The 26,741-nt window shown below is 35.2% G+C and overlaps 1 protein-coding gene across 1 annotated transcript in view; it reads left to right on the top strand.

Moving 5' to 3' along the window:
- Nucleotides 1-26,512, top strand: part of mgat4c (MGAT4 family member C) — a 68,029-nt gene extending 41,517 nt beyond the window's left edge. The window contains exons 2-4 of the mRNA XM_002937066.5: nucleotides 19,724-19,924; nucleotides 21,709-21,853; nucleotides 22,483-26,512. Coding sequence (XP_002937112.1) covers nucleotides 19,724-19,924; nucleotides 21,709-21,853; nucleotides 22,483-23,639 — 1,503 coding nt within the window. The 3' untranslated portion in view covers nucleotides 23,640-26,512. The remainder of the gene's footprint in view (nucleotides 1-19,723; nucleotides 19,925-21,708; nucleotides 21,854-22,482) is intronic.
- The last annotated feature ends 229 nt before the right edge of the window (nucleotides 26,513-26,741 follow it).

The following is a 26,741-nucleotide window of genomic DNA, read 5'->3' as shown; positions in this document are numbered from 1 at the left end:
AGTCGTACTGGCTATGAAAAAGTCGCGACAATTCGCGCAAGTCGTAACGGCTACGAAAACGTCACAAGAAATACGTAAAAAACGCAAAAAGTTCGTTTTCCAATCCAAATTTTTCCCATTCGGATTCGGGGATTAGTAAATCAGCCCCTTAATGGTGTTAGGTGTTAGGACTTAATTTAGAAGAATTTGTGGATTTTTGTGGATAACAAGCTGTGTAACTCTAGGTAGTGGCTACTAAAGCAAATTAAGTACTGTCTTGCATAAAAAGTGGCATTCATTTTAAGGGATGAAGTCATGATTTTGTCTCTTTATAGACCTCTGATAAGGCCTCACCTTAAATATGCAGTGCAGTTTTGGCTCCATTCCTTACAAAGGATTTAAATGAGCTGGAGAGAGTGCAGAGATATGCAGCTAGACTGATAAAAAGAATGCAAGAATAAAAATATGAGAACATGTTTGAGGAGAAAAGGTGCTTGTCAGGAGACATAATTACTCTTTACAAATACATACATTTGAAGACATTATAAACCTATAGCAGGGATCTTTTTTCCCTTTGAAAAGATAAAAGACTAAGGGGCACATTTATCAAAGTACGATTGGGTCCGAATGGGAAATATTTGTATTTTTTCTAAGTTTTAGAATAGTGCACATTTTCTGTGTTTTTTCCCTTAATTTCCGCTACTTTTTCATACTTTGCGACAATTTGTGCGACAAAATCGTATTTGTCGCAACGAGTATGAAAGTTTAGGAATTCATTCAAGCTTCGGTATTGTGACTTTTCTTTGGCCATGTTGAAGCTGCATTGAGTGCCATTGAGTCCTATGGGAGTCTTCCAAAATCATGCACTAAAGGATCAAAATCAGAAAGTTTTTAGTGCCATTTACGATCATTCAGATACGAAAATTACTTCAAGGACCACACATCAGAAACGGATTTAATCCGAATTTTTTCTATCGTACTTTTAAATGTCCGAAATCCGGACTTTGATAAATGGGCCCCTTAGACCTTAGACTTGAGGAAATTAACTTTTATTTGAAGCAGTGTAGGTGGTTTGTCACGGCCGGGCAGTTAGGTTGGTGAATGCCCTTCCTAGTGATGTTATGATGGCAGAATCTGTTAATGCCTTTAAGAGGGACTTGGATGAGTTATTAAACAAGCATAGTATCCAAGGCTATAGTGATCTTAGGATGTACAATTAGTTTATTATATTATTATATTTTATATGTAGTTTATATCTGTGAGTGTATAGATAGGTCCTTAAGGGGTTGAACATTAAATAGCACATGATAAGGAGCCTTGAGATATGCAGAGCCATTACATCCTTGTAGAGGATGGTCCCTGAGAAATGTTGTTTGATCATACTGTGTCAGAACAAAATAGAACACACAAGCAATCAACTAACCAGACACACTTTACAGTATATCACTGCCTAAAACCGATAAAAATTAATACATTGTTTAGAATGGGTTACATTTTTTATATATACTACACTACACTACACACACTACTATAATTCAGTTCTGCATCTCTCACTTAGGAGTGTCTCATAAGGGAAACAAATATAAATATTGATGTACAAGTTAAGGATCTAATATCTGGAATGCTTGTGACCTGGGGTTTTCTAGATAAGGGATCCTGGCTAAATTTGGATCATCATACTTTGTCTGGGTTCTGGTTTACTATTACAAGAAAAAGGCAAATACTTTTTTTTGCATAAAATGGACTTGCCTTTGCATAATATGGAGCTTTGTAGATAATAAATTTCTAGATAAGGTATACCTACAGTATATGCAGTATATATTAATTAAGTCATGTATTTGTATAGCAGTTAAACCAATCCTTAATGAACTCACTATAGCATGTGTAGTTTGTGATGGGCTGTTGCAGTATACCTTCAAAAACACTTTGTAAAAGGTGGAAACATTTCCTTCCTGACTTCAACATTCCTAAAAGCAATCAAAATTTTATCGTATGTGCCAACACCAGGAACTTTGTAATTATCTTTACTTGCTTAAAAGGAATGCAGCCCCTATTTAAGTTACCTTAAGTTACAATAAATGCATCAGAGGGAGAATTGTACAGCTTCAGTATTCTCTCCATGAAAAGACTTTCTACACTAACATGTTGAATTGTATTGAGATATTCTTCTGTTATTAATATAAAATTTAAACTTTGCACTTTTCCTCTAAACAACTGATAAAATGATATTACATTCCAAGCTCTTTCCTTAATTTACAAGAAACTATTTGTATTGTTTCAGCATTATTGGCACCAACATAATGAATATTTTGTTTCAAATTGTGACATGCAATTTGTGCCAAGATAGATGGCAGCATTATTCTTTGTTAGAGACAATGCACCACACTGTACAATGGCTCCCATAATCAACTAGAGGGGTGCCTTTCATGACAATAGATGTGCAAAAACAGTTGCAAGCTATTCCATAAGGTTAAAAAAAAAGAGTAAGGTCCATTTCAAACCTCATTGTTATACTAATCAGACTTTTTCATTTTTTTTTCAAGCTGTTAAAACTGGATATTGTCTGAGACTGTTCTTTACTACAAAAATTTGAAGGGCAATTTGCAAAAATACGAATGGTGGAGGGGAAGAATGAGAATATATTGTGTCTCCTTAATCAAGTTTTACAATTCATCTTTCTACATTTTCATATACAGCTACCACTTTAAATTATTCCCAATTGTCTAAATGCCAACTGTACTGTTTTAGATACTATAATTGTATTACTGTCTCCCTTGTCAGATGTATGCCATATTCCTTTCAGATGGTATTATTCATCGCAATCACCTTTGACAAATATTAGATAATTACATTGGATACATTGTTCACATTAAAATATCACAACATCATGTTACAGGTAATTAAATCTTTACACATCTTTACATTTTAGCCATAAGTTATTAGGTAAGAAGGTGAATATGGTGCTAGTATCCTTGCTTTAGCAAGACTAAAGGGCTAGGTTTAATTGCTCTTTTTATCATTACACTCCCTTGGTGGTGATACTGTTACTAAACGAATGAATTGGGAATCATAGATCATCCATTTAGAAAGGAGGGAAAGAAAAGCTGATTTGCCGGTAGCAAAACATTTTTTAATATTTGGACTCTTCTTACTCACCTTCAGGTCTCTGGCGCAACTACATAACAAAGCTGCTTTAATGATGTCTGCTTCATTGGTTCTAGGCACAAAATGTAGTATTAATAGTACAGGTATAGGACCCATTATGGTCTTTCCATAACTTGGATCTCCATACCTTAAGTCTACTAAAAAATTAATAAAACATTAATTAAACCCAATAGGATTGTTTTGCATCCCATAAGGATTATTTATATCTTAGTTCGGATCAATTACAAGGTTCTGTTTTATTTCTACATAAAAAAAGGAAATCAGTTTTAAAATTCTGAATTATTTGCTTATAATGGAGTCTATGAGTGATGGGCTTTCCGTTATTCGGAGCTTTCTGGATAACGGGTTTCCGGATAAGGGGTCCAATACCTGTATTACTTACAACTCTTACGCAATGCTGTATATTTTTCTATTTATCTGCACTTACTGCACTCTAGAATCTAGAACATAATGGTTAACTTATAGTACTTGCCTTTTAACAGTAATACAACAGCATAATTCAAGACTATCCTACAGTCAACTGTCCCTTCAATATTTTCTTCATACAATAAATCTTACCTCACTGACCTTCAGTGATTGTTTAGTTTTAAATAGTATATGACATAAATGTTTTTTTATATATTTAGTAAATACATCCTGTGTGGGGGGCTGCTTTTTATAAGTGAATCAGCTTCTTTGTAGAACAGTAGGGGTTGCATGTATTAATATGTGCACAGCAACACATAGCAAAAAAATCTGAAGGTTACATTTACTGATTTAGTTCTATGCTATCTTTGCTTAAAGGGTTAGTACACCTTAGAGTGAACTTTTGGTATGTAAACAGCAGTATTCCATTTACAATTAATTGACATTTGAAATATTTCAATTTAGACAATTCAGGCTTGGAATTGTAGCTGCTATCTGGTTGCTAAGGCTTAATTACCCAAGCACCTAGCTAATAATTTAGATGTCATAATGGAAGATCATTAGGACTGCGAGAGAAATAACAGATAAGCAATTAAAAAGAGTAATAAGAAAACTGTACCCTTATAATCTGTCTTTTTGACTGCCAGAGTACATATAAAATAACTAATGAAGAGCAACTGAAGAGTTGCTAAAGTAGGCCAATCTATATAAGGCTAATGGCACATGGGGAGATTTGTCTCCCGCGGTTAAATTTTGCGCTTCAGCGGACGACAAATCTCCCCAAAGTGCTTTTCCACCTGCAATGAAGTAATAAAATGTATATAATATAATGGTGAACATCCCCTTTAAACCATGCAATTGCTTAAATGCTGCCATTATATATATATAGGGCCAAGAGAATCTATGATTTGCTGTCAGTAAGTGTGTTGGTCCCATGAAACCCTATATCATTTGATTTATTTGCCAACCCCCTTCCATTTTAATATAGGGACCATAAATGACACATATTCAAATTACCATCATATTTTGCAATTGGAATTTTATTTCATGTTTTACAAGGGTTAAAACAGCATTTATTTTCTGTCATTGCTTTATTCAGTTTTCTAATATTGCATCCTGCTACATAATAAAAGTTCTCTTCTCTTTAAACACATAAACAGAACAATGGATGTTCTCCTTTTCTTCACAGAATGGCCATGAAGTATGCTATTTATTTCACATTCATGAACAGGATTTTATACACAATAAATATTTATTAGTGTAACTACTATGGCATCACCGTGTGAATAAACACATAGATTTATGTAGTATTATGTGGATTACTTTATGTCAATATGTTTTATTTTTTAAAATGTGAAGTAAATGGGAAACCTTCATTTAAATATATTTATACAGTAGGATGTTCTCTATAAGGAAGGTGAATTACAGTTTCAGAAATTCCCTAAATCCTGCTAATGTTAAAAAGAATTACTAGTATATTTATAGGCAGGAAAACAATACAAATCTAATAGTGTTAGGTGATTTTTAAAAGTGCTAAATAACATAAACAAGAACCATTCTGTCAAGTAAAATGAAAGTTCAAGTGCCCAACACTTTTCTGGAAGAGAATCAATTTTAGAAATAATTTTACATTTGTGAAGTAAAGGGAATGATCGTTAATCAGAATAGCTCAGTGCCCCGGGATTCAAATCGATCAATCTCCTTCCTGCAAAAGAAAGAGGTTCTGATCTTTTTACTTGATGCTTTTTCCCTTAAAGGCATGAATACTAATGTACCTTTAACCTGCTTACTAAATGAAAGATTTTTGCCTTCATGTCTATACTGTACCGAAGCAATCAAATTAATATTTTATGGCTTAAAACAGGCAACTTGTGGTTTGATCAGTCATTAATATTTATGGCATTACTATGAATTAAAATGTGCATGTACAGTATGGATTATAATGTAGTTTTATTTATATATATATATATATATATATATACTGTATATATATATATATATATATATATATATATATATATATATATATATATAAGAAAAGAGATGAAAAAACTAAAAAAAAAAGCATTTTCATGAAATAATGGGCAAAATATCTGACCACCTTCGGGACATTATTTCTCCAAGACACAAATAACACTACTCCTTATAGCAGCACTGCTTCAGATACAAGCTACCCTTTATCAAGATAAGCCCTAAATAGTGATGAGCGAATCTGTCCCGTTCTGCTTCGCCGTAAAATTCTCGTATCTTTCAAAATATTTGCGAAACCGCGAAAATGTCGCACATCAAAAAATGATTTTGCCGCCCGCGACTATTCTTATGACGCACGGCTATTCTTTTGTGGACCCCGGCTATTCTTTTGTCGCGCGGCTATTCTTTTGTCACCTGCAGCTATTGTTTTGTCGCGTGGCTATTCTTTTGAACTATTTTTGACGCACAACTATTTGGACGTGCACCAAATTTTTCTGCGGCAAATTTTTTCATCCGTTTCGCGAAACAAACGCGGAAATTCGCCGGGAATCCATGCCTGGATAAACATTTCACCCATCACTAAAAGTAACACCATGTGGAAATATAAAATTAATATTTAAAATGTTGTTGATACTAGTGATGAGTGACTTTTTTCGGCAGGCGTGGATTCGCAGTGAAACTCTGCACTTTGCCTTGGCTGATTTTTTACATAAAGCTGGAGCAAAAGTTCACTGCAACAAAAATTAGTTGAGTGACAAAAAGTTGCAGTTGCGTCAAAAAAGTAATTTTCAGCAGTTTCGAAACGGGACAGATTCTCTCATCACTTATTCATAACTTTAAAAAAATGTTGTTGTCTCCTTAATGTAAGTTAGAAACAACATTTATATTTTTGAGATATACAAATAGGGCAAAACTGGATTAGTTATACTGATGCATTTAATTTGACTCCTACTTTGATTCTCAAAGTTGATTTCCAGGAACTGGTTGGTAAGGCAGGAAACAGCAAAGTCAGAATCAGGCAAAAGGGTCAGAAACCGCAATAACAGTCCAAGAAGGTCATAGAGCACACCCAAGAAATGACAAGCAAAGTCCTATATTCGAGCATTAAGCCCCGGTCCTCAGCATCCATTTATTTAGAATTTTCAAGCCAAGCACAACGTGGCAGTGGCTTGTACTATGCAGCGTGACATTGCAGCCATGAGTGCCACCATCTTTAAAGGAAAAATAAAGTCAAAGTCACTTGGGGGTGCCAAAATGTTAGGCACCCCCAAGTGACTTTGACCGCCTACCTTTTACCCCGGGCTGGTGCCCCTGTGAGGAAGGAACAGCACCAGCCCGGGGTAGCTGCCGGCGCTTCCTTTTCCTGATTCGCTGCGCGCGCATGCGCAGTAGAGTGAAAAGCCGAACTTAAATGTTAAAGTCGGCTTTTCACTCTACTGCGCATGCGCCCACCGCTGGCACTCAGGAAAAGGAAGCCAGGAAGACGGAAGCGCTGCGCTCCAGGTGCCCCGGGCTGGTGCTGTTTTCTCCTAACAGGGGCACCAGCCCGGGGTACGAGGTAAGCGGTTAAAGTCACTTGGGGGTGCCTAACATTTTGGCACCCCCAAGTGACTTTGACTTTCGTTTCCCTTTAACTCCTAACCATAGCGCTCCTGACAGATATTGCCTATTCTGCCATATACCACCTCACCTATCTAGATTAAAAAACAGGACAGATCTACTGTAAGGGGCTGATTTACTAAGACACGAATTTGAATCCGAATTGGAAAAATTCCGATTGGAAAACTAACATTTTGCGACTTTTTCATATTTTTTGCGATTTTTTCGGCGCCTTTTTACGACTTTTCGGAAATTGTCGCGACTTTTTCGTTACCAATACGATTTGCACGAAAAAACGCGAGTTTTTCGTAGCCATTACGACTTGCGCGAAAAAAGCGAGTTTTCCGTAGCCATTACGATTCGCTCGTATCTTGTCGCGACTTTTTCGTATTGAGCGCTCGTAAGTGGCGGGTGAAACTTTCAGACTTAGCATGATTTTGGAAGCCTCCCATAGGACTCAATGGCACCCTGCAGCTCCAACCTGGCCCAAGAAAAGTCACAATACTGAAGCTTGAATGAATCCGAATGTTTCGTACTCGGCGCGAAAGCTGCGAAAAAGGCGCGCCTTTTCGTGCAAGTTTTAAGGCTACGAAAAAATCGCAACATTTTGGGCAACTTTCGGAATGGCTACGAAAAAGGCGCGACTTTTCGCACAAGTTTTAACGCTACGAAAAAATCCCCAGATTTTGTGCAACATTCGGAATGGCAACGAAAAAGTCGCGACAATTTTCCGAAAAATCGCAAAATACCAATCATTACTAAAAAAACGCATTCGGACACATTCGGCCCGTTCGTGGGTAAGTAAATGTGCCCCTAAATGTTTGCCTGTGTTTAGGTGCAGTTTTGACACAAACATTGCTTTTTTCATTTGAAAAGAACTTAGATCTTTTGACAATCTTGAATTAAACAACTACTGTTAAAAGACTAAATAGTGATTACTGCAGTTTGTCTTGGAAATTTTCTATGAAGCGCTAATGTAATGAAATCTATTCACCCTTTCATTTTAAAATTACTCTTATTTGATTGCTACTTCACTTCATATAATGTTATTGACCTTGTTGCATGTCATCTTATCTGATGACAGATTAAATTATATCTACTGACTAAGGATGTCTATAAAGAAGCAGTCAAATGTCAAGTGGAAAATTGCTACCTTTATGAATATCTTTTATCAGTCATTTACATTTGAAATTAGGCTACTGAAGGGAAAAGCAATAGAATGCTGCAAAAAAATCAGTGTTGTCTAGCTCTTGGAAAGATCACTTACATAAATTTATGTAAAGATCAACTTGCTTTGTCCACATGATTCTTATGACTCCAAGGGGCACATTTACTAACCCACGAACGGGTCGAAATGAGTCCGATTGCGTTTTTTTTCGTAATGATCGGTATTTTGCGATTTTTTCGTATTTTTTTGCGATTTTTTTGGCGTCTTTACGAATTTTTCGTTACCAATACGATTTTTGCGTAAAAACGCGTGTTTTTCGTAGCCATTACGAAAGTTGCGTAAAATCTGGCGATTTTTCGTAGCGTTAAAACTTGCGCAAAAAGTTGCGCTTTTTTCGTAGCGTTAAAACTTACGCGAAACTTCGCACCTTTTAAGTTTTAATGCTACGAAAAAGGCGCAACTTTTCGCGTAAGTTTTAACGCTACGGAAAAATCGGGCGATTTTACGCAACTTTTGTAATGGCTATGAAAAACTCGTGTTTTTACGCAAAAATCGTATTGGTAACGAAAAATTCGTAAAGACGCCGAAAAAATCGCAAAAAATACGAAAAAGTCGCAAAATGTTCGTTTTCAAGTCGGAACTTTTCCAATTCGGGTCGGATTCGTGGGTTAGTAAATCAGCCCCCAAGTCTACCTGTGGGCTTCATATTACAGATTAATAAGCAAACTTCATGGAAAGTGTTGGCCTGCATTTCTTTATAACTTCCAGTTGAAATTACTCCTCATAAAGCATACCTTGCCTTCAACTATTCTTCTATATGTTTAAAAAAGTGTTTTTTATATGAATGAAAATTAGAACAAGCTCAGTAGTGGTTGAAATGTGTTGTATATCATTTCACCAATTACACCATGAATTATTTTGTTGCAAAAGGTTATTAATCAGAGATTTAAATTAATTGCTGTCTAGAATGGAGTCTATGAACACCCTTAATGTGAAACAAGACAGTTGGAACATAGACTTCCAACCCAAAGCTCTCATTGCAAATGACTCTATATAAATAATACTTTTTCATGTTGCATTTGTTTAAAAAGCTTTTTTTGCAATCAAATTCAAACAGGGACTGTCTGTAAAAATAACGATAAAGCTGTTTTATGTGATTGTTAAATGGAATAGAAACATTGTTCCCATACGAAAGAAAAAGAGCCTTGTTTTCTTCTTTTTCACATTCCTGGCCAATATTACAAGAGTGAGCAGGTTGAAAGCATGTAATGAACTACATTTGCAAGCTGCCACTTGAAGCATTCTGAGTGTGAATGCTTAGGAAAGTTAGGAAATAGAATGAATTAGTGTTGATTAGGATTACATCATATTTCAAATCAATCCAACTGTGTGATTAGCATCTTATAAAATAAGAATTAACTGGATTTTTTGGTGCATGAATGTTTATAAAGTGTTTTGCTTTGATTCATACCAGATAAATATTGACCCAAATAAAGTTACTCATTTGTTTTAAGGGACCACTTTACATTGCTAACATTGATGCCCAATTCCAATGTCCCTTGACATGCCCAAAAATAAATATAAAAAACACACCTATCGCGTAAAACCATTGCCAGATTTATTAAGGGAAAGATAAGATTGCGATCCTAAGTTGCTACAGGAATGTGTGCAAGAGAAAATTCTTGAGAGGAAGGTGAGATACACAGTAGTTGTCCCTGGGCAGGAAAACAACCCTTTCAAGCTGCAGCAGCACACTCCAAGTAGATGCAAGGACTAGGGCCGCTCCTGCAACTTAGGCAGCAGTGAGCAACCAGTTACCAGCTGCCTCTGGTAACTTTAAGAGCTAAATTTCCATTTTATTCAAACAGAAATTCAACTTTGCAAGTGCAGAGGGAGCAAAAGCACTCTCTGTACTAGTGATGTAGGCCGCTCTGGACCCACTCCGATGCTGAAGATGTTAGCGTGGAGCAGGTGAGTGTCTAAGTGAAACAACACTGGCAAGGACTGCAAGGATTAGCATTTAAAATCGATCAATCTTTATAAACACAGCTGCTAAAACACAGTCTGAGGTCCGGCGTATTTCCTAACTTTACAGTCACAAAACGCGTCAGACCTCCGACTGTGTTTTAGCAGATGTGTTAATAAAGATTGATCAATTTTAATTGCTAATCATGGTGGTCCTTTCATGTGCAGCTTAAAAAACATGTCTGTGTCTCCCTTAGCTACAGACCTGGGGCAGGGACACCCCTGGTCACAGAATTAATCCAGTTAAGGAACGGTTTTCTTAAGTATGGATGTCTTCGTCTTACTGAGAGATTTAGAATTCAAACGCAGGTGGTGAGTGGCAATATGAATGAGCCTTTACATTGCTGGATTGATGCTTACCTTTTGTAGTTTATTTTAATGAGTCAACCTTATATATGTGCTATTTATAAGAAAATGTCTTGCTCGCAGGAAAACATATGTAGACCGAGGTTTAGACTGGCAGTAGTCAGACTGAATCCTGGAAAAGAAATCACAAATGGCAGTGTAGTGGCAGATTAATGAGATGTGAGGCCCCTAAGCTACACTTTCCAAAGGGCCCCCTTCTAGGCTACTCCCACTCCCAAAAGTTTAGAAATACACAACAATTAAGTTTGAAATTGTTAACTAGTAGTAGCAGTAATTGTAGTGACACCTTTATGAACATGACAAGAGACTGGTTTGGCTAAACAACTAAAATTTTTCAGCCTATACTATCAAGGCCATATTTATTTTTACCATATGCCATATCTTCCATATGCTATAAATGTGTCCAATAGATTTCTAAGCAAATAAAAAATCTCTGTAGTAATTAAGTCGACCTCTATAATTAAATGCTTTTTATCTGGATTGCCTGCATGACCTTTTATTAGACACATTGCTTTCTAGCTTTCTCACTCTCAGATACAGGAGCAAAAGTTTAAAGCACATTAAGATATTCCTACATTACATCTGCTGTTTCTTGGGAGAACATAAACTTTATTCCCATTCATCACTTCCTGTTCAGCAAAACTCCCTACTGTATAATTTAAAAGACTGCGATGGTAAGGGAATGGAAAGATTTATTCTTAGAGGGCAAGCGAGCAGCACAAGGGAAGCCAGTAAAAAACATCACAGGGAATTTCAAACATGAGATCAGATATGAACATAGATTGCGGCTAAAAATAAGATATAGGAGACAAGTGGGAAATGTTGTACATTGACTTGAAATGTATAAATCTGTGTCACAAATATCTATTTCAACAAAAGCAATCTTTCTTTCTATGTAGAATCAATGTGAATATTTTCAGTTTGTATACCAGTTATTGATAATTAACTCAGTTAATGAACATGTGCTTCTATAACACAATACACTATCGTTGCTGTTTAGGAGTAAGAAGACAACCAAGGAGATGCTTTCCGCCTATGTTTTTGTAAAATATTTCATGGCCAAAAATAACAGGAAGCATTAAGTTGCACAACAGAGCTCAAACGTTGGCCATGGATACAATTTAAACTGTGTTTGATAAAGGCAGAGTGTTGTACATTAATGATTTGGCTAGCTGTAACCTACTTTTCTTTTGAGCTTTGCAGACAATCTTTAAAAACACCAATATCTTTTTTCTTGACATACACATGTCAAAATATGTTTAAATTTAGTGTTTATTAATTTAGCACATCCATGAACCAACACGGAGTTCCAATCCCAGCAGGCACATACAAACTGGGTAAGAAGACTTAGCAGTTACAGTGGAAACAGGAAATATAGGTGTCCTTTCAAAACAAATCATCTTCCAGTGTAATGAATGAGAGCTCCAAAGATTTTGCTGAGGTCTAATAACTTTAAATTCCACCATACAATCTATATATATATTTTTGACTAGACAGAGAGCAATGTACTGTATGTGCAAGGACACACTCATCAGTACTGCCCTGTGATAACTTTTTACACATACAATTCTGCCGCATTAACATCTTTCTACATTCAGCTGTCACCAGTAATTATATTATTATATTGTTCAATAATGCTGGTTTAGCAGGAGTTGTGTTGTCAACATCTCAGAAAACCTCTTTGTAATTTCATGGTACCACAGATTTTTACGCTATGCACATTCATACTTATTATGATCTATAGGTATTTTTCCTAAATAGTGATAATACCCTATATGCCTATAAAGACTGTCTTTGCCTATAAATCCCAGTGGGAGTTCCACCATAATGACCCTGGGATCATGATGTTTATTTTATCTATTTAGCACTTTACAGAGATTATACATATACATATTTGCTTACAATCTAACATCCCTATTACATTCACACACACTATGGTAATTTTTTTGGAGTTTTTAAGCAGTAACAGGGATATGCATGCTTTAAATTTCCCACTGGTATTGAAGGTCCATGTCCATAAAGCTGCTTATTGCATTACAGTTACACATTCATGCTGTTTGAGCACCTTGAGCAGCCCAAGACACATTCAGCATTCACTGTCCCAATTGTACCATAGGGAAGGCCAACCAGAATCACAAAGCTACGGAGCCACAAGGGATAGCTATGGAATACAGATCTGTACAATGTCAGAGTTGCTCTAATTATGGCTGCTATAGCTGGTTCTTTGCAGAAAGTGTAGAAATTTTAGCCCAGTCAGCTCGTAGGCTTTTGTACCAGTTTAAATAGTGCTGTACAAAATGTTGGCAATTTAAAAAAATTGTTGACAATAATAAGATGAAAACCTTGCTAAAAAAACTACTTGCTTCCAGAAAATATTGCTGCTGTTTCCTGATTTGTATGTTCGTTCTTAGTATTATCTTAATATGGAAATGTAGGATGATTTGTTTTGCTTCCAGTGTACATCAGTGCAGCACGTACTTTAACCGCTGTTAGTGGATTAATCTATGAACTGCAGTATGTTTAAAAACAATGTAATGCATAGTATGATTTTGAGGAATAATGTTTCTCACTGCCATAAAAAATAATGAAGAGCAATTTCCAATCTCAGCTTAGTAACATTATTATTGTCAAAACGTTTTCTTTATTACATCTACTGCTGTGAGAATGTATGCAATAGCATCAACAGGAAACATAAGTACATGCAGCATAATATTAATCTCCGTACAAAATAATGTTTCAGCTTGCTGGAACCAAAAGGCTTTTGCATGGATTGAGCATATAATAAGTCATGAAAAAGAGGCATTAATATACCTTTGTATTTTCTTTCTAAGCACATGAATGAGATTGACAATTGTACTTTTGCTTTCTTTGTATCATACTTTAGTACTTAGAAACAGCCTAGACACAGAATGTTTCAGGCACAGCAAACCCCAACCCATAGAATGTACAGTCTAGGTTTTTGCTATGGGCACCCGAGGCAGAAGGAGATTGTAAAAAGCCTAATGCTGAAAAACTAGTTCACTCAGGGATCAAACACAATAATTTACCTGCTGCTAAACACCTTAAAAAAAACTCACAATACTATCCAAGTTCTTTATGTATAAGAGCATATATTGCAGTATTCATATGTGTTTTTTAACATACATCCTACTGCAATTGTATGTATGTATGTACCCTATATACTCGAGTATAAGCCAACCTGAATATAAGCCGAGGTACCTAATTTTACCTAAGAAAACTGGAAAAACTTATTGACTCGAGTATAAGCCTAGAGTGGGAAATGCAGCAGCTACTGCTAAATTTCAATAATCAAAATAAATACCAATAAAAGTACATTAAATGAGGCATCAGTGGGGCAAATGTTTCTAAATATTTTTTACAAAGAAAAACAGTAAACTAGCTCTGTAAGTGGAGAAGAAGGTCAACAAAAACAATATGGTATCAACAAGGATGCCTTAAGAGTACTACCCCCCTTAGCTCAATCAGCAACCACGCTATAACACAAAGAGTTAAAATCCTTCAAAACTAAGCTTTATATAGAATATATATGTAATGTATGTAATGTATAGTGCAGAATGGGACAGGTGAGGATGGTAGATGAATTTGGGAGTGGGCCAGGGCACTGGAGGGTATGGTTGTGGTTGGCCTAATTTGCACACAAATGACAGAAGGTGCTAGTCTGGAGGGAATTGTCAAGTAATGCAATGGCACTCAGGGCTACAAACGGGAGAAGCCCTTAAATTCAAGCTTTATTGCTGCAGTGCAACATTTCGGGGCAAAATAACCCCTTTATCAAGCTTGATAAAGGGGTTATTTTGAACTACCGCAATAAAGCTTGAATTTAAGGGCTTGTCCCGTTTGTAGCCCTGAGTGCCATTGCATTACTTGACAATTCTGGACTTTGGGAGGGTGCCGATCCCTCTAGCAGTGAGCACCGGGCGTTCAATTCATCTTGGAGAGTTAAGGGTGTGCGAGGAAGGTCTTTGTTGTAGGCTAGTCTGGAGGGACCCATGGCACCAGACTTGAGTATAAGCCGAGGGTGACTTTTTTAGCACATTTTGGGTGCTGAAAAACTAGGCTTATACCCGAGTATATACAGTATATCTTTATTTATAAAGTGCTGCTTATGTATGCAGTGCTGTACAATACAATAATAGATGAATACAACAGGGGGTTATTAAAATAATAGATAAACACAAGCTATAACAATAAATACAAATAAATACAAGGTACAGTTGCAATAAGTTATCAAGAATCAAAGAGACAAGAGGATGGAGATCCCTGCCGCATAGAGCTTACAATCTAAATATATGTTGCACATATGAAAAATGAATTCAGAATGTGAGGGGAGGGTAAAAGAGAAGTAATTCCATTTATTGCAGGGACTGTAAGACAGCAGGAACATTCCCTTAGGAATATGAACATCTAAAGGTGATGAGGTTTGAACTTGTTGAGAGCTACTGCACATGCAACCTGTGAGGACTCTAGGACACAAGCATGCAAAGCTGTTGATAAGACTTACAGCTTCAATTTTCAGGCAAGAAAAGCACTAGGCTCTTAGCAAACATGTATAATGTATTTAAGTCAAGATGTTGGAGGAGGATAACCTGAAATTTTAATAACCTTTAAGCTGACAGACACAAGTGAAATTGTTCTTATCAGTTAAAGATTATTCTAATCATAAGTAACTTATGATTAGTTACAGACAGTAGTAGTATATGTAGTTAAAGGACAAGTCAACCCAAAATATACCTTTTTGACTAATAAAAGAAAACATAATTCTAAGCAACTATGCAATATACATTAATTACAAATTTGCAAAATTACAAAATGTTTTTTTTACTTATTTGAATATACAATTGCTATTAGAAGTAGTGTTTGTCTGTCCTTTCCTATTCTCTGCCCTGGTGGCTCTGACATTTGAAACAATGTAACACAAGGCAGCAGACTGACAGACCTGTTTTGCTGGAGGATATTTGCATTTGCAACATTGTCTAAAAAGTAATAACCAGGAGTTCAGTAAATGCTGCTTTCAGGGGTGGAGGTTGAAGTCCTTTTACATAGTTACATAGGGTTGAAAAAAGAGTCCATCAAGTTTAACCCTTCCAAGTAAACCCAGCACACACATCCTATACTGACCTAGCTATACACTCACATACATCAACTATATATACAAACATTAATACTGACTGTAGATATTAGTATCACAATAGCCTTGGATACTATGCTTGTTCCCCCCCAACACACTACCATTCAGTAGATAGTTCGCGTTTATGTTATTTCTACCAAAATGCATAACTTTGCACTTGTCCACATTGAATCTCATTTTCCAGTTTGCTGCCCAGCTTTCCAATTTTGTCAAATCGCTCTGTCCCTCCTAAAAAGTGTGTAACCATTTAAATTCATGGCCCAGTTGCATTTTTCATCTCACCAGGACTCAGTGATGCCAATTAAATCATAATTTTCAATACATGCAATAGCTTGCAGCTCCCCTAATTTACCCTACAAGCTTCACACATTAGCCAGCATGCAGCGGAGGTTACTACTTCTCCCTCTGATGTTTACATTAGCTAACGGAGAGTTAGAGCTAAGGCAAATATTAGTTTCCCATGGAACAACGGAAGCTCGTTATCTGATAAACTATATGTCCCCTTCACTCCTCCCCCACAACCCTTTGCTAATCCCAATGCCCCATCTACACTAGCTTTTAACTGTTTGGCACCCATAAATGTAGTGATAATTATATCACTACATTTATGGGTGCCAAACAGTTAAAAGCTAGTGTAGACGGGGAGCACACATTCACTTATACACTCACATACATTATATATGTTATAAAGCAGTGATCCCCAACCAGTGGCTCAGGGGCAACATGTTGCTCACTAAACCCCTTGGATGTTGCTCTCAGTGCCCCCAAACAAGGTAGTTATTTTTGACTTGGTGGCAAGTTATGGTCGAATAAAAACATGATTTACTACCAAATAAAGCCTCAGTAAGCTGAAATTGTGCATAGAGGCTCCTAATAGCCAACTGTAGCCCTTATTTGGCACCTCCACGAACTTTTATGATGCCTGTGTTGCTCTCCAAGTCTTTTTACATTTGACTGTGGCTCACGAGTAAGAAAGGTTGGGACCCCTGTTATAAGGTGATACTATCAGTTAATGTAAAACAAAATTTTGGTTTTTAGTTGTTTTAACTTACGCCTATGGAATATATGGTTGCCACGTTTTCTGGAGAAAAAAATACCGGCCTTCTTATCATTTTAACTTTGTTCCAAACATGATAATTTTGTACATTTTACTCAGGCATTTTTTTTTATTAAGAAAAGGATATTAGATGGAAAAGATACTTGTAAGGGGAAGCAACAACTCTATGTTCATATATCAGGATACAAAGCAAACAACTCACCTAAAATATCCTTCTTTAACTATGGTTCACTAATATCGAGTTATATAGACTATAATAATATATAACTTTACTTAGAACAATCTCTACTGTTTCACATATTTTAGAGAAGCCATTACAGGCTACATATATCCCATCACCCTGAACTGTTGTGATTAGCCAATTAAGTCATGTCTTAAAACTTCCTAACACTGCTAGAATTTGACATGTAATTGTGGAGGAAAATCTACATCAGTACATCAAATTCTACAATATGTGTCAAGAATTAAAAGATACTGTAAATCATTGCTGTACTTATTACTGCAAATAGGACCCTTTTCCTATGTAGTGTGTACTTTAGTAGAATTCAGAAATTAATTAGAAATATTGAATCTGATTACTCAGATTCTATAGAAGGCCTTACATAATACTTTAAACTTAGCAAGAATGTGCTGTCCAAGTCATGGTAATATCATTTTTATGCTTTGGAAAAATATTCAAATGCATAGGGCAAGTTTCCCTTGTATTAAAAAAAAATCACTGTCTTTTTTCTGAAAAGCTTGAAGTTTTCCATATATCAAGCAACACCTTCACAAGCTTCTTCCAGCATAATTGATTATTTGCACAGAGTCGTGTATCTGTGAAGTCCAGCATACCCCAGGGAAATAATGTAAAATAGATTAGGAGATTAAATGTGAGAAAATTGGTTTTTACTGGCCACATTATTAATCTATTTCTAAAATGAGTTTTTCATCAAAGTTTGCCTTTGAGTACTCAGCTACACTGTCTTGATCAATAAAGGAATTAATTTTAAAAAAAGCTATTAAAATACAGAAAAAGACCCAGAGTAGAAATCTGGTGAATTGCCCACTGTTTTTATGTACACATCTTTTAAACTCCATGTGGCTTGTAAGTGGAAGTAGACAAATTATATGATTAATCTTTTGTCAGAAATGTAAAATGGCTTAATAAAAGTGTTGGCAGCCCCTCCATTACCTTCAGAAATGTGCTAAATGTATTAGTTTTATGTTCTTGTTGTGTAGGGTAGTATTTGAGCAATGTTTCTATAAAAAGTTAAGTGGTCTCTGTGCCTTAATAATTTACCTTTTTTTTTTCTTTTCAGACTTTGATATATTTTAAAAGGATTTAATGCTACTACTTATTGTTTAATGAACTACAAAAGGTTTACAGGGCATGGTTGTTAAGATGTTAAGATAAAAACAGTATATATATATATATAGTAACAGAATATATATATATATATATATATATATATATACACATTGGTATGCACTGAATTGACCCCCTTTTTATGATGGTATAGTTGTTTTATCAATACCTCTCAGGGCATTTAACTCACTCACCCCTGATAAAATGTCTTTATTGACTATCTTAGACAGGGCCATAGGTGATTTGTTTGAGGGCACTGCACTAAAGCAATGGGGATTGTGAGGTAAACGTATGACTCCTGCTTAGAGTACTTAACCCACCATTGCTCAGTGTAGGGTCAATAAAAAAAATTCTTTACCTTTTCTCTCACACACGGGGCCTGTCAAGAGTACAGCGAAGTAGGCGTCTGACTGATCTCTAACCTCTTTGCATAGGGTGTAAATGTGGGCACTTTATGAATTAAAGTACATGTATCCCCTACCCCACTGCAAAAATAGGACAGAGTAAGTTGGGTGCATTAACCCATTTTTACATTTTGTTCAGGGCTTTCAATTTTTTTCATGTTGGCTCCTTCGATCCTGGAACTACCACAAACTGGGTCTGATGGAAGGCAAAATTAGAGATCTACATTTTTTATTTCAGTATTAACTTAATGGTCCAAAAATGAGGAATGTTTTACATGATTATTCAAGTGTCCGTAAATGTATTAAGTTCCTTTATATAAAGCATACAAATCTTTTATTTTGGCACAAATGTCCCTTGGAATTATGCCATTTACATGTTATTTATAATTCATTTGTTCAGCGTTAATATGCTAGTGTCATGGTGAGTGTTTAGTTAATAAATGTCTCACCAACAGTAGCAAAAATTAAGAAAAAAAATAAAACCATTTTGACTGAGGATGCAATATTATGTTTTTTTTTTTAATTCATATACTGCCACCTTGTGTCTTTAAGCACTACTAAACATATATTCACTGTTCAATGAAAGTATGGGATATAAAATCTGTAATTCTTTGGACCAGGGGTTTACCAGGTGAGGCATTATTATGTTATTTGGATCACCATACCTTAACCTAAAAAACATTTAAACCTTAAATAAACCAATTAGGATTGTTTTGCCACCAAGATTGATTTTTACAGCTTATATTCCACCAAATACAACAAGTACAAGGTACTGTTCTATTATTACAGGGAAAAAAACATTTCTAGACATTATAATTGTTTTTTTTTAAATTATAATTAAGTCAGATGACCTCTGGATAAGGCATTCCATACCTGTAATTTATTTGGCAACTTTTTTTTTACTGTACAAAGGTCAACAATACAAGATTTTTTTAAATTGCCCCCTTTAAAAAGCTAAATGTGAAATCACATATACAAATGAATTTACTTATTTAAATTACAACTTTAGTTTGTTTTTGACATATACCAAAAAGTGATATATTTTAGCTATTGTTGTTTTACCTTTGTTTTTGCTTTTATTTTGCAGAATGAAACAAGTCTTGTGAAAAAAATAGTTATTACCAGTGAAAGTCTTCACAAACTATATGCATCTCTGCTTAGAACTACTATATTCAGACACCTTAATAAAATGAGATGTTTTCGAAAACGTTCGGCAATACCAGTCCTGGGAGTTTTAATCATATGCCTGCTGTTTATGAATCTGTACATTGAAGATGAATATGTTCTGGTAAGTCACTGAAAAGTAACAAAGACATGGTAAGGCCTCACCATGAGTATACAGTGCAGTTTTGGGCTCCAGTCCTTAAGAGGGATATTAATGAGCTGGAGAGAGCGCAAAGATTTGCAATTAAACTGGTGAAGGGGGTGGAAGAGTTAAACTATGAGGAAAGACTATCAAGTTTGGAGATGTTTTCTCTGGAGAACAGGCACTTGTGAGGGGATATGATTACCCTTTACAAGTACATTAGAGGACATTATAGACAAATAGCAAGGGATCTTTCTTCACATAAAAAGGACAAGAGTCCCCTCCTATAGACTTGAGGAACAGAATATTGGCTTGAAACAGCACAAATCATTTTTTACAGTGAGGTTGTGGAATTCCTTGCTGGGTGATGTTGGAATGGCAGGTTCCACAGTGCTAAAAATTTCGACAAACCACAATGTGTTTGGTAGTAATTGTTTGGTCAAAAGGTGAAACTTTATGGTCTTTTTCTAAAAATGTTTTTAAGAATATAACTAATGCTAGGGAGGTGCTGGAGGTAGAAGATAAACTGTATTTATTTTCTCCTGTAAGGGCAATGAACAGTTAAGGGGCAGCTAACAGTCAGGAAAAGAATACACAGGAGTGGGCATAGAGACAGAAATAGGCAGAGCCAGGACAGAGCAGGCATAGAGACAGAAACAGGCAGGAGCAAGACAGGACAGACTCAGGACAAGAATAGGACCAAGCAGAATTGGTAAAGGACTGGAACTGGAACAAGAACAGGCAAGAGGGTGGAGAGCAAGAGAGAAGGAAGAGCTAGGGGCAAGTTACAGTGCTATAGAAGCTAATGCTCAGGCCAAGAAGAGATGTGGGAGGTATTGGATAGGATAAAACTGTTTCTGACCAGGAAGGCTGCTAAGATGAGATGGAAAAGTCTGGTAAAAGGTAATGAGAGAATTTTCCAGCAGCCAAAAACCTGGTGGTTGCTAGTTCAGACCCTTATACCTCCCTGATGAGCGAGAAGACCAGAGTAATGTATAGTACATACCCCTGAACATTTAAAAAATGTAAAGTAGGACATTCATGCACCACTGAAAACCATGCCCAATAATGCCTCCTTTATTCTCATGTCTATTTGTTAAAACACACCCCCTTTCCACATCATATTTGATGAAGCGCATAGGTTACTCTCTGCAAAGTCTCAAGGTCGCCATAGTTCTGAAAAGGTTAGATTATTGTTAGCACTTAGAAAGTAGTAATAGTCTCATCTCTTACAAGCTAATAACTGTGAATTTGGCAATGCTGCGAGACATTTGACAAGAGATATGGGACTGTGACCAGGCAACTGAAAATCAGGACCGTTCTGCAAAACGTGAGACAGTTGGGAGGTGTGAAAGTATGTGTTTATTCGTTTAACATAACATAGTAAGTTAGGTTGAAAAAAGACGTATGTTCATCATATTCAACCATAATGCCTATATTTAACCTGCCTAAGGCAAAAAACCCCATCTGAAGCCTCTCTAATTTGCCACAGAGAGGAAAAAATTCCTTCCTGACTCCAAGATGGCAATCGGACCAGTCCCTGGATCAACTAGTACTAAGAGCTATCTCCCATAACCCTGTATTCCCTCACTTGCTAAGAATCCATCCAGCCCCTTCTTAAAGTTATATAATGTATCAGCCAGCACGACTGATTCGGGGAGGGAATTCCAGAACTTCACAGCTCTCACTGTAAAAAATCCTTTCCGAATGTTTATAATTTTTACATGCAATCTACTAAGTTTGTATTTTTTTCATTTATTTTCTAGGAAGAAGATAAGCATCTTAGAGACACATCTACTCATCAGTTGGGTTCAGACCGATATAGTCATTCAATTAAGAACTTATCTAATTTGTCATCTTCCATAAATGTAACATATCGTATTTTAGCTGGGATGCCATTATCCAGAAAAAGTATGTCTTTTAATAAGTAATTTTACCTGTATTATATACATTTAACAGGGTTATATAGTTTTCACACAAATTTTAAATTAAGTCACAAACTTTGCCCAGAGGTAGTAACCCATAGTGACCAGTAAGACCAAAAAGATTTTAAACTGTAAATGCTACCTGCTGATTTGAATATTGTCGTGTTTTTAACTTTATTTAAAGTCATGAGGGCAAAGTTCTCTGAGTTTTTTTCTTGAGTTAATCAGGGCAGAATGTGAATTAGAAGCTACTCAATGTTTGTTTTTTGCAAGTCAGATAATTAGATTACCTGTGCACAGATATGTTTTTTGTTCTTACCCATCTTAGGGAGAAGACGCACGGAGCTACTTAGTAGCAGCTACTTGTCATGGCAACTAAATGCCCTGCCATAGACAATACTGAGAATTGCCTCTGCTAAAACACACATAGAGACACTTATCAGTAAATTATCAGCATTATCAGCGTTGTCTATTTTTGTAACCGTGACAATGCTTCTACTAGTAGCTTTGTGTGTCTTTTCCCTTAGGAAAATAATAACAAAAAGATAAATTTGATACATTTGTGATAATGCTAGAATGCTCTTTAACTTTTCAATATCTAATGTATTTTTATAGGATATCTTACAATTGGACTGTCTTCAGTTAAAAGGAAAAAGGGAAATTATTTACTTGAAACAATTAAATCCATATTTGAGCAGTCAAGCTATGAAGAACTAAAAGAGATCATGGTAGTTGTTCACCTTGCAGAGTTTGATTCCACTTGGTGTGAAAATATTGTTCAAGATATATCTCGAAAATTTTCCCATCACATTATTGCTGGTAAACTGACTATTATCCACACCCCTGTGGAATTTTACCCCATGTTAGAGGGTTTAAAAAGAAATTACAATGATCCTGATGACCGTGTCAAATTCAGATCTAAACAAAATGTGGACTATGCATTTCTTTTGAACTTTTGCGCTAATCTTTCAGACTATTATGTGATGCTTGAAGATGATGTAAGATGTTCCAGAAACTTTTTGACAACAATTAAGAAGGTTATTACTTCACGAAAAGGATCCAATTGGGTTACTTTGGAATTTTCCAAACTTGGATACATTGGAAAGCTATATCACTCTCATGACTTACCACGGCTAGCCCATTTTTTGCTCATGTTTTACCAGGAAATGCCTTGCGATTGGTTATTAATCCATTTTAGAGGCCTTCTGGCTCAAAAGGACGCAATCCGTTTTAAGCCATCTCTCTTCCAGCATATGGGATACTACTCATCATACAAGGGGGCAGAAAATAAACTGAAAGATGACGATTTTGAAGAAGATGCATTTGAAATACCAGATAATCCATCAGCAAACCTAAACACAAATATGAATGTATTTGAAAACTATGAACCTATTAAGGCATATAGTAGCACGGAAGAATATTTCTGGGCCAAATCACCTTCAAGTGGTGACTTTTATCATATTGTATTTGAAAAACCTATCAAAATAAATAAAATAAAAGTCTGCACTGGAACAGAAGATCGTCAAAATGATATTTTGCATCATGGTACATTAGAGGTTGGAGAAAGATTAGTTGGAAATAAAAAAGGAAAAAAATGCACAACTTATCTCAGATTAGGAGACTTTAAAAATGGGAACTTTGAAATGGAAAACATAGATCGAAAAGTCCTATTTAATATTGACTGTATTCGGATTCTTGTAACTAAAAATCAAATTGAATGGCTAATTATTAAAAGTATTAGCATTTGGACTACTGAGCCAATGAACCAGTAAATCAATATTCCTTCCTTTTGGAAGAATGAAAGATATTATCAGTTGAATGTCAACTGGTATATTTCCCTGATGGACAAACCTTTTAATAAAAGCTAAAATGCCAATGGCAGATGGTGTGGGGACAATTCTGTTTATATTTTACTATTTCTGTCATGCAATATTTAACAATATTTGTGTTTCTGAATGTGCTAGTTTTTATATAAAACAAAAGCAAAATTTGGTTCAAATGTCTTGAATATGCTGTTTTAAAGGGATGTAAACCCCAAATATTGATTGATGTGAACTTATTTGAAGTGCTTCTCTGAGCACTTTTGCATTTTAAGTTGATTTCCTAATTTCAGCACCTTCTAAAATATTAACAGTTTTAGATTTCAAATGCCAGGCTTTTAGTTCCATAGCTCTCTCTAAGAAGACGCAGAATCAGCAATTGCAGGGTTTGCCACTAGCCCACTACAGAAAGTGTATAGACTGTTAAGGGCTGATTTATTAATTTTCTCAATTGTGAATTATTTGTATTTTTGGTCCATTTTTTTTTCACTATGATTTCTAAAATTTACATTTCATCAGTTTGAGTGTTTCATCAAGTGTTGATACTATTATTTTTTCTGATGCAAAAAACAGAATTCATACAATCATGGCAAAACATAATCCCTAAAATAAATAAATGAGCCCCATAGGATCACTGTCAATCTGATCTTCAAAGAGATATGTTGGTAATGGAAGCTTAAAACAGCTAATATCTCAAAAACCACTAAAAACAGAAGTTTGTTGTAAATTGATATAAACATACTGAGGATGACTCTGAGTATGTATACAGGTATATCAATTATATCAAATTTTATTTAGCTTTAAGTCCCAACAGAAAAATGTTTAATGGTACAGAGACATATTTAGGGGCATAAACTCGACATGGTATAAATTCAAATTTAAATCCATCATTTTTGTATTTATAAAATGTCACGATAATGCTTGAATTGTTCATACAAAATTTAGAGTTTACATTCGTAAATGTATTGTAAATGTAAAAGACTTGTTAAAATTCAAGTTTAAACAGATGTTCATTTCCATGAACAGGAATTTCCAAACAGGAATTGCTCCAGCAGCCATTTTAGGAGCATTTGCACTCATTCTTGGAAAACAATAATGTGTTTAAGTTTCACATGAAACTGGATGAAATAGAAAACAATGAGGAGATTAACTTCACCTTGTAACTGGGTGAAACTGAAAAGTCTGAAGTGTTCTATTCCTTTACTATTCTATAAGACTCAATGGTACCCGATAACACGATAACAAAAAAATCAAGTTCAAGTTCAACCCGTTCATAAATCTTAAATTATCTAGAAGTGAGAAAAATATCCAACTTTATCTCAAAATTGCGTAGTAAATGTGCACCTTAGTGTATGCCATATGTATAGGCCACAAGACATCTTCACTTTTTAAACTGTATTATTTTCTGATAGTATTCATTAATATGTTTCAGGTTCATTCTACCTCTTATTACCTTTTAACACTTTACCCATTACCCATTTCTATATCCACTAAAAGTTAAAATACAACACTGTGAAAAAAAACACTGTGGATAAGGAGTTTTGTTTTTAACCTAATCTACCTGTTAATTTCATGTAAAATATTGGATTAAGAATTTGTAATTTTAATGGATAATAGTGTGTATAGAGTTGAATTTTGCCATTTTTGTTTTTAAATATTATGAATATTGTCATAAAATGTGTTCTGAATATTGAAAACTGAAATTGGTGCTATGTGGTTATTCACTGAATCTGTTACCTTGAGGAAATGTATTGCTTTTCAAACCATATGTTGGGCAATAAGAATGCCTTCCCAAGGATGCTTGCTGTATCATACGAAGCAGAAATGCACATCAAAGCGTACAATGTGCCTGAAGATTTTTCTGTTGTCTCCACAATTAAAACAGCCTTCAGTGAAGTGTTATATATAAAATGCATTCAGGAAAATAGATAATTGAAGATGCAAAATTGAATGTGCTTGCTAAGCACGATATGTATGAGTTTCTTTGTTTGTACAAACCAATAAGGGAATGAGGGATTAGGAAAAAAGACCAGTAATATCAAAAATAAAAAGAATGAATTTGACATTATGTTTATTTCTATCCAGTACATGTAAAAACATTTTATTTGAAGGCGAGGTCTCCCTTGTTTTAAAGTACTTGTTATGATGTCTAGCATGTTCTAGACATGTTGTATATACTAGTGATGATCGAATCTGTTCCATTTTGCTTAACCAGGAAATTAAAAAAAAGCAACATTTTTTTTTCTATGCAAAATGCATCAAATTCATGCCAAAAGGATTAAAGTCAGCAGGAGTTTTTTCTCGCTCCAAATGCATTGAAGTCAAGGGAGTTTTGTGCTCACCCCAAATGCAATGTCAATGGACATTTTTTTCTCATGCCCAATCCAAGCCTGTTGAAAAAATTCACTCATCTCTAGACTCTACACCCATTGGGGTTATTGTGGTAAAGTTTTGCTTTCTAACATAAAAAATAAATATAGCTGCAGGTATTTTTTGTTAATAAAACGCTTTCCAGCAATGGTGCCAAAATTCTAATTTTAACCACAATTCAAGTTTTTTAAGGCAAAAAATCTGAAATTTTTCCCATAAACACTTCCATTTGCAAAGAATATAGTTAAATTTTTAAAATATCCTTTTAATCTCTCAGTTACTTAACTGTTGGAACTAGTGGCTCGATTTGGAAAGAAAACAACAGTTCTAAATGTGAAGTTAATTTTTCTAAATTATGACACAGATTTAAATGCTTAAAACTGTAACCCTCTTATATAATAAAAGCTATTTCTTTTGCCCAGGAGCAGTAACCCATAGCAACCAATAAGATGTTTGCTTTAAAAAAGATGAACAATAAATTCTGCCTTCTGATTGGTTGCTATAGGTTGCTGCTATTTGGCAAACTCAGTACCTTTTATTGCATAATCCTATAAGTGTATGTATGTATGTATGTATATCTTTATTTATAAAGCGCTACTTATGTACGCAGTGCTGTACAGTATAATACATTAATACAAACAGGGGGTTATTAAGATAATAATAAATAAAAACAAAGTATAACAA

This window comes from Xenopus tropicalis, chromosome 3 (assembly GCF_000004195.4).
Source record: "Xenopus tropicalis strain Nigerian chromosome 3, UCB_Xtro_10.0, whole genome shotgun sequence".
In the NCBI taxonomy this organism is placed as follows: domain Eukaryota; kingdom Metazoa; phylum Chordata; class Amphibia; order Anura; family Pipidae; genus Xenopus; species Xenopus tropicalis.
The sequence above is the reverse complement of the archived record's forward strand: the minus strand, read 5'-3'. Positions and strand labels throughout refer to the sequence as shown.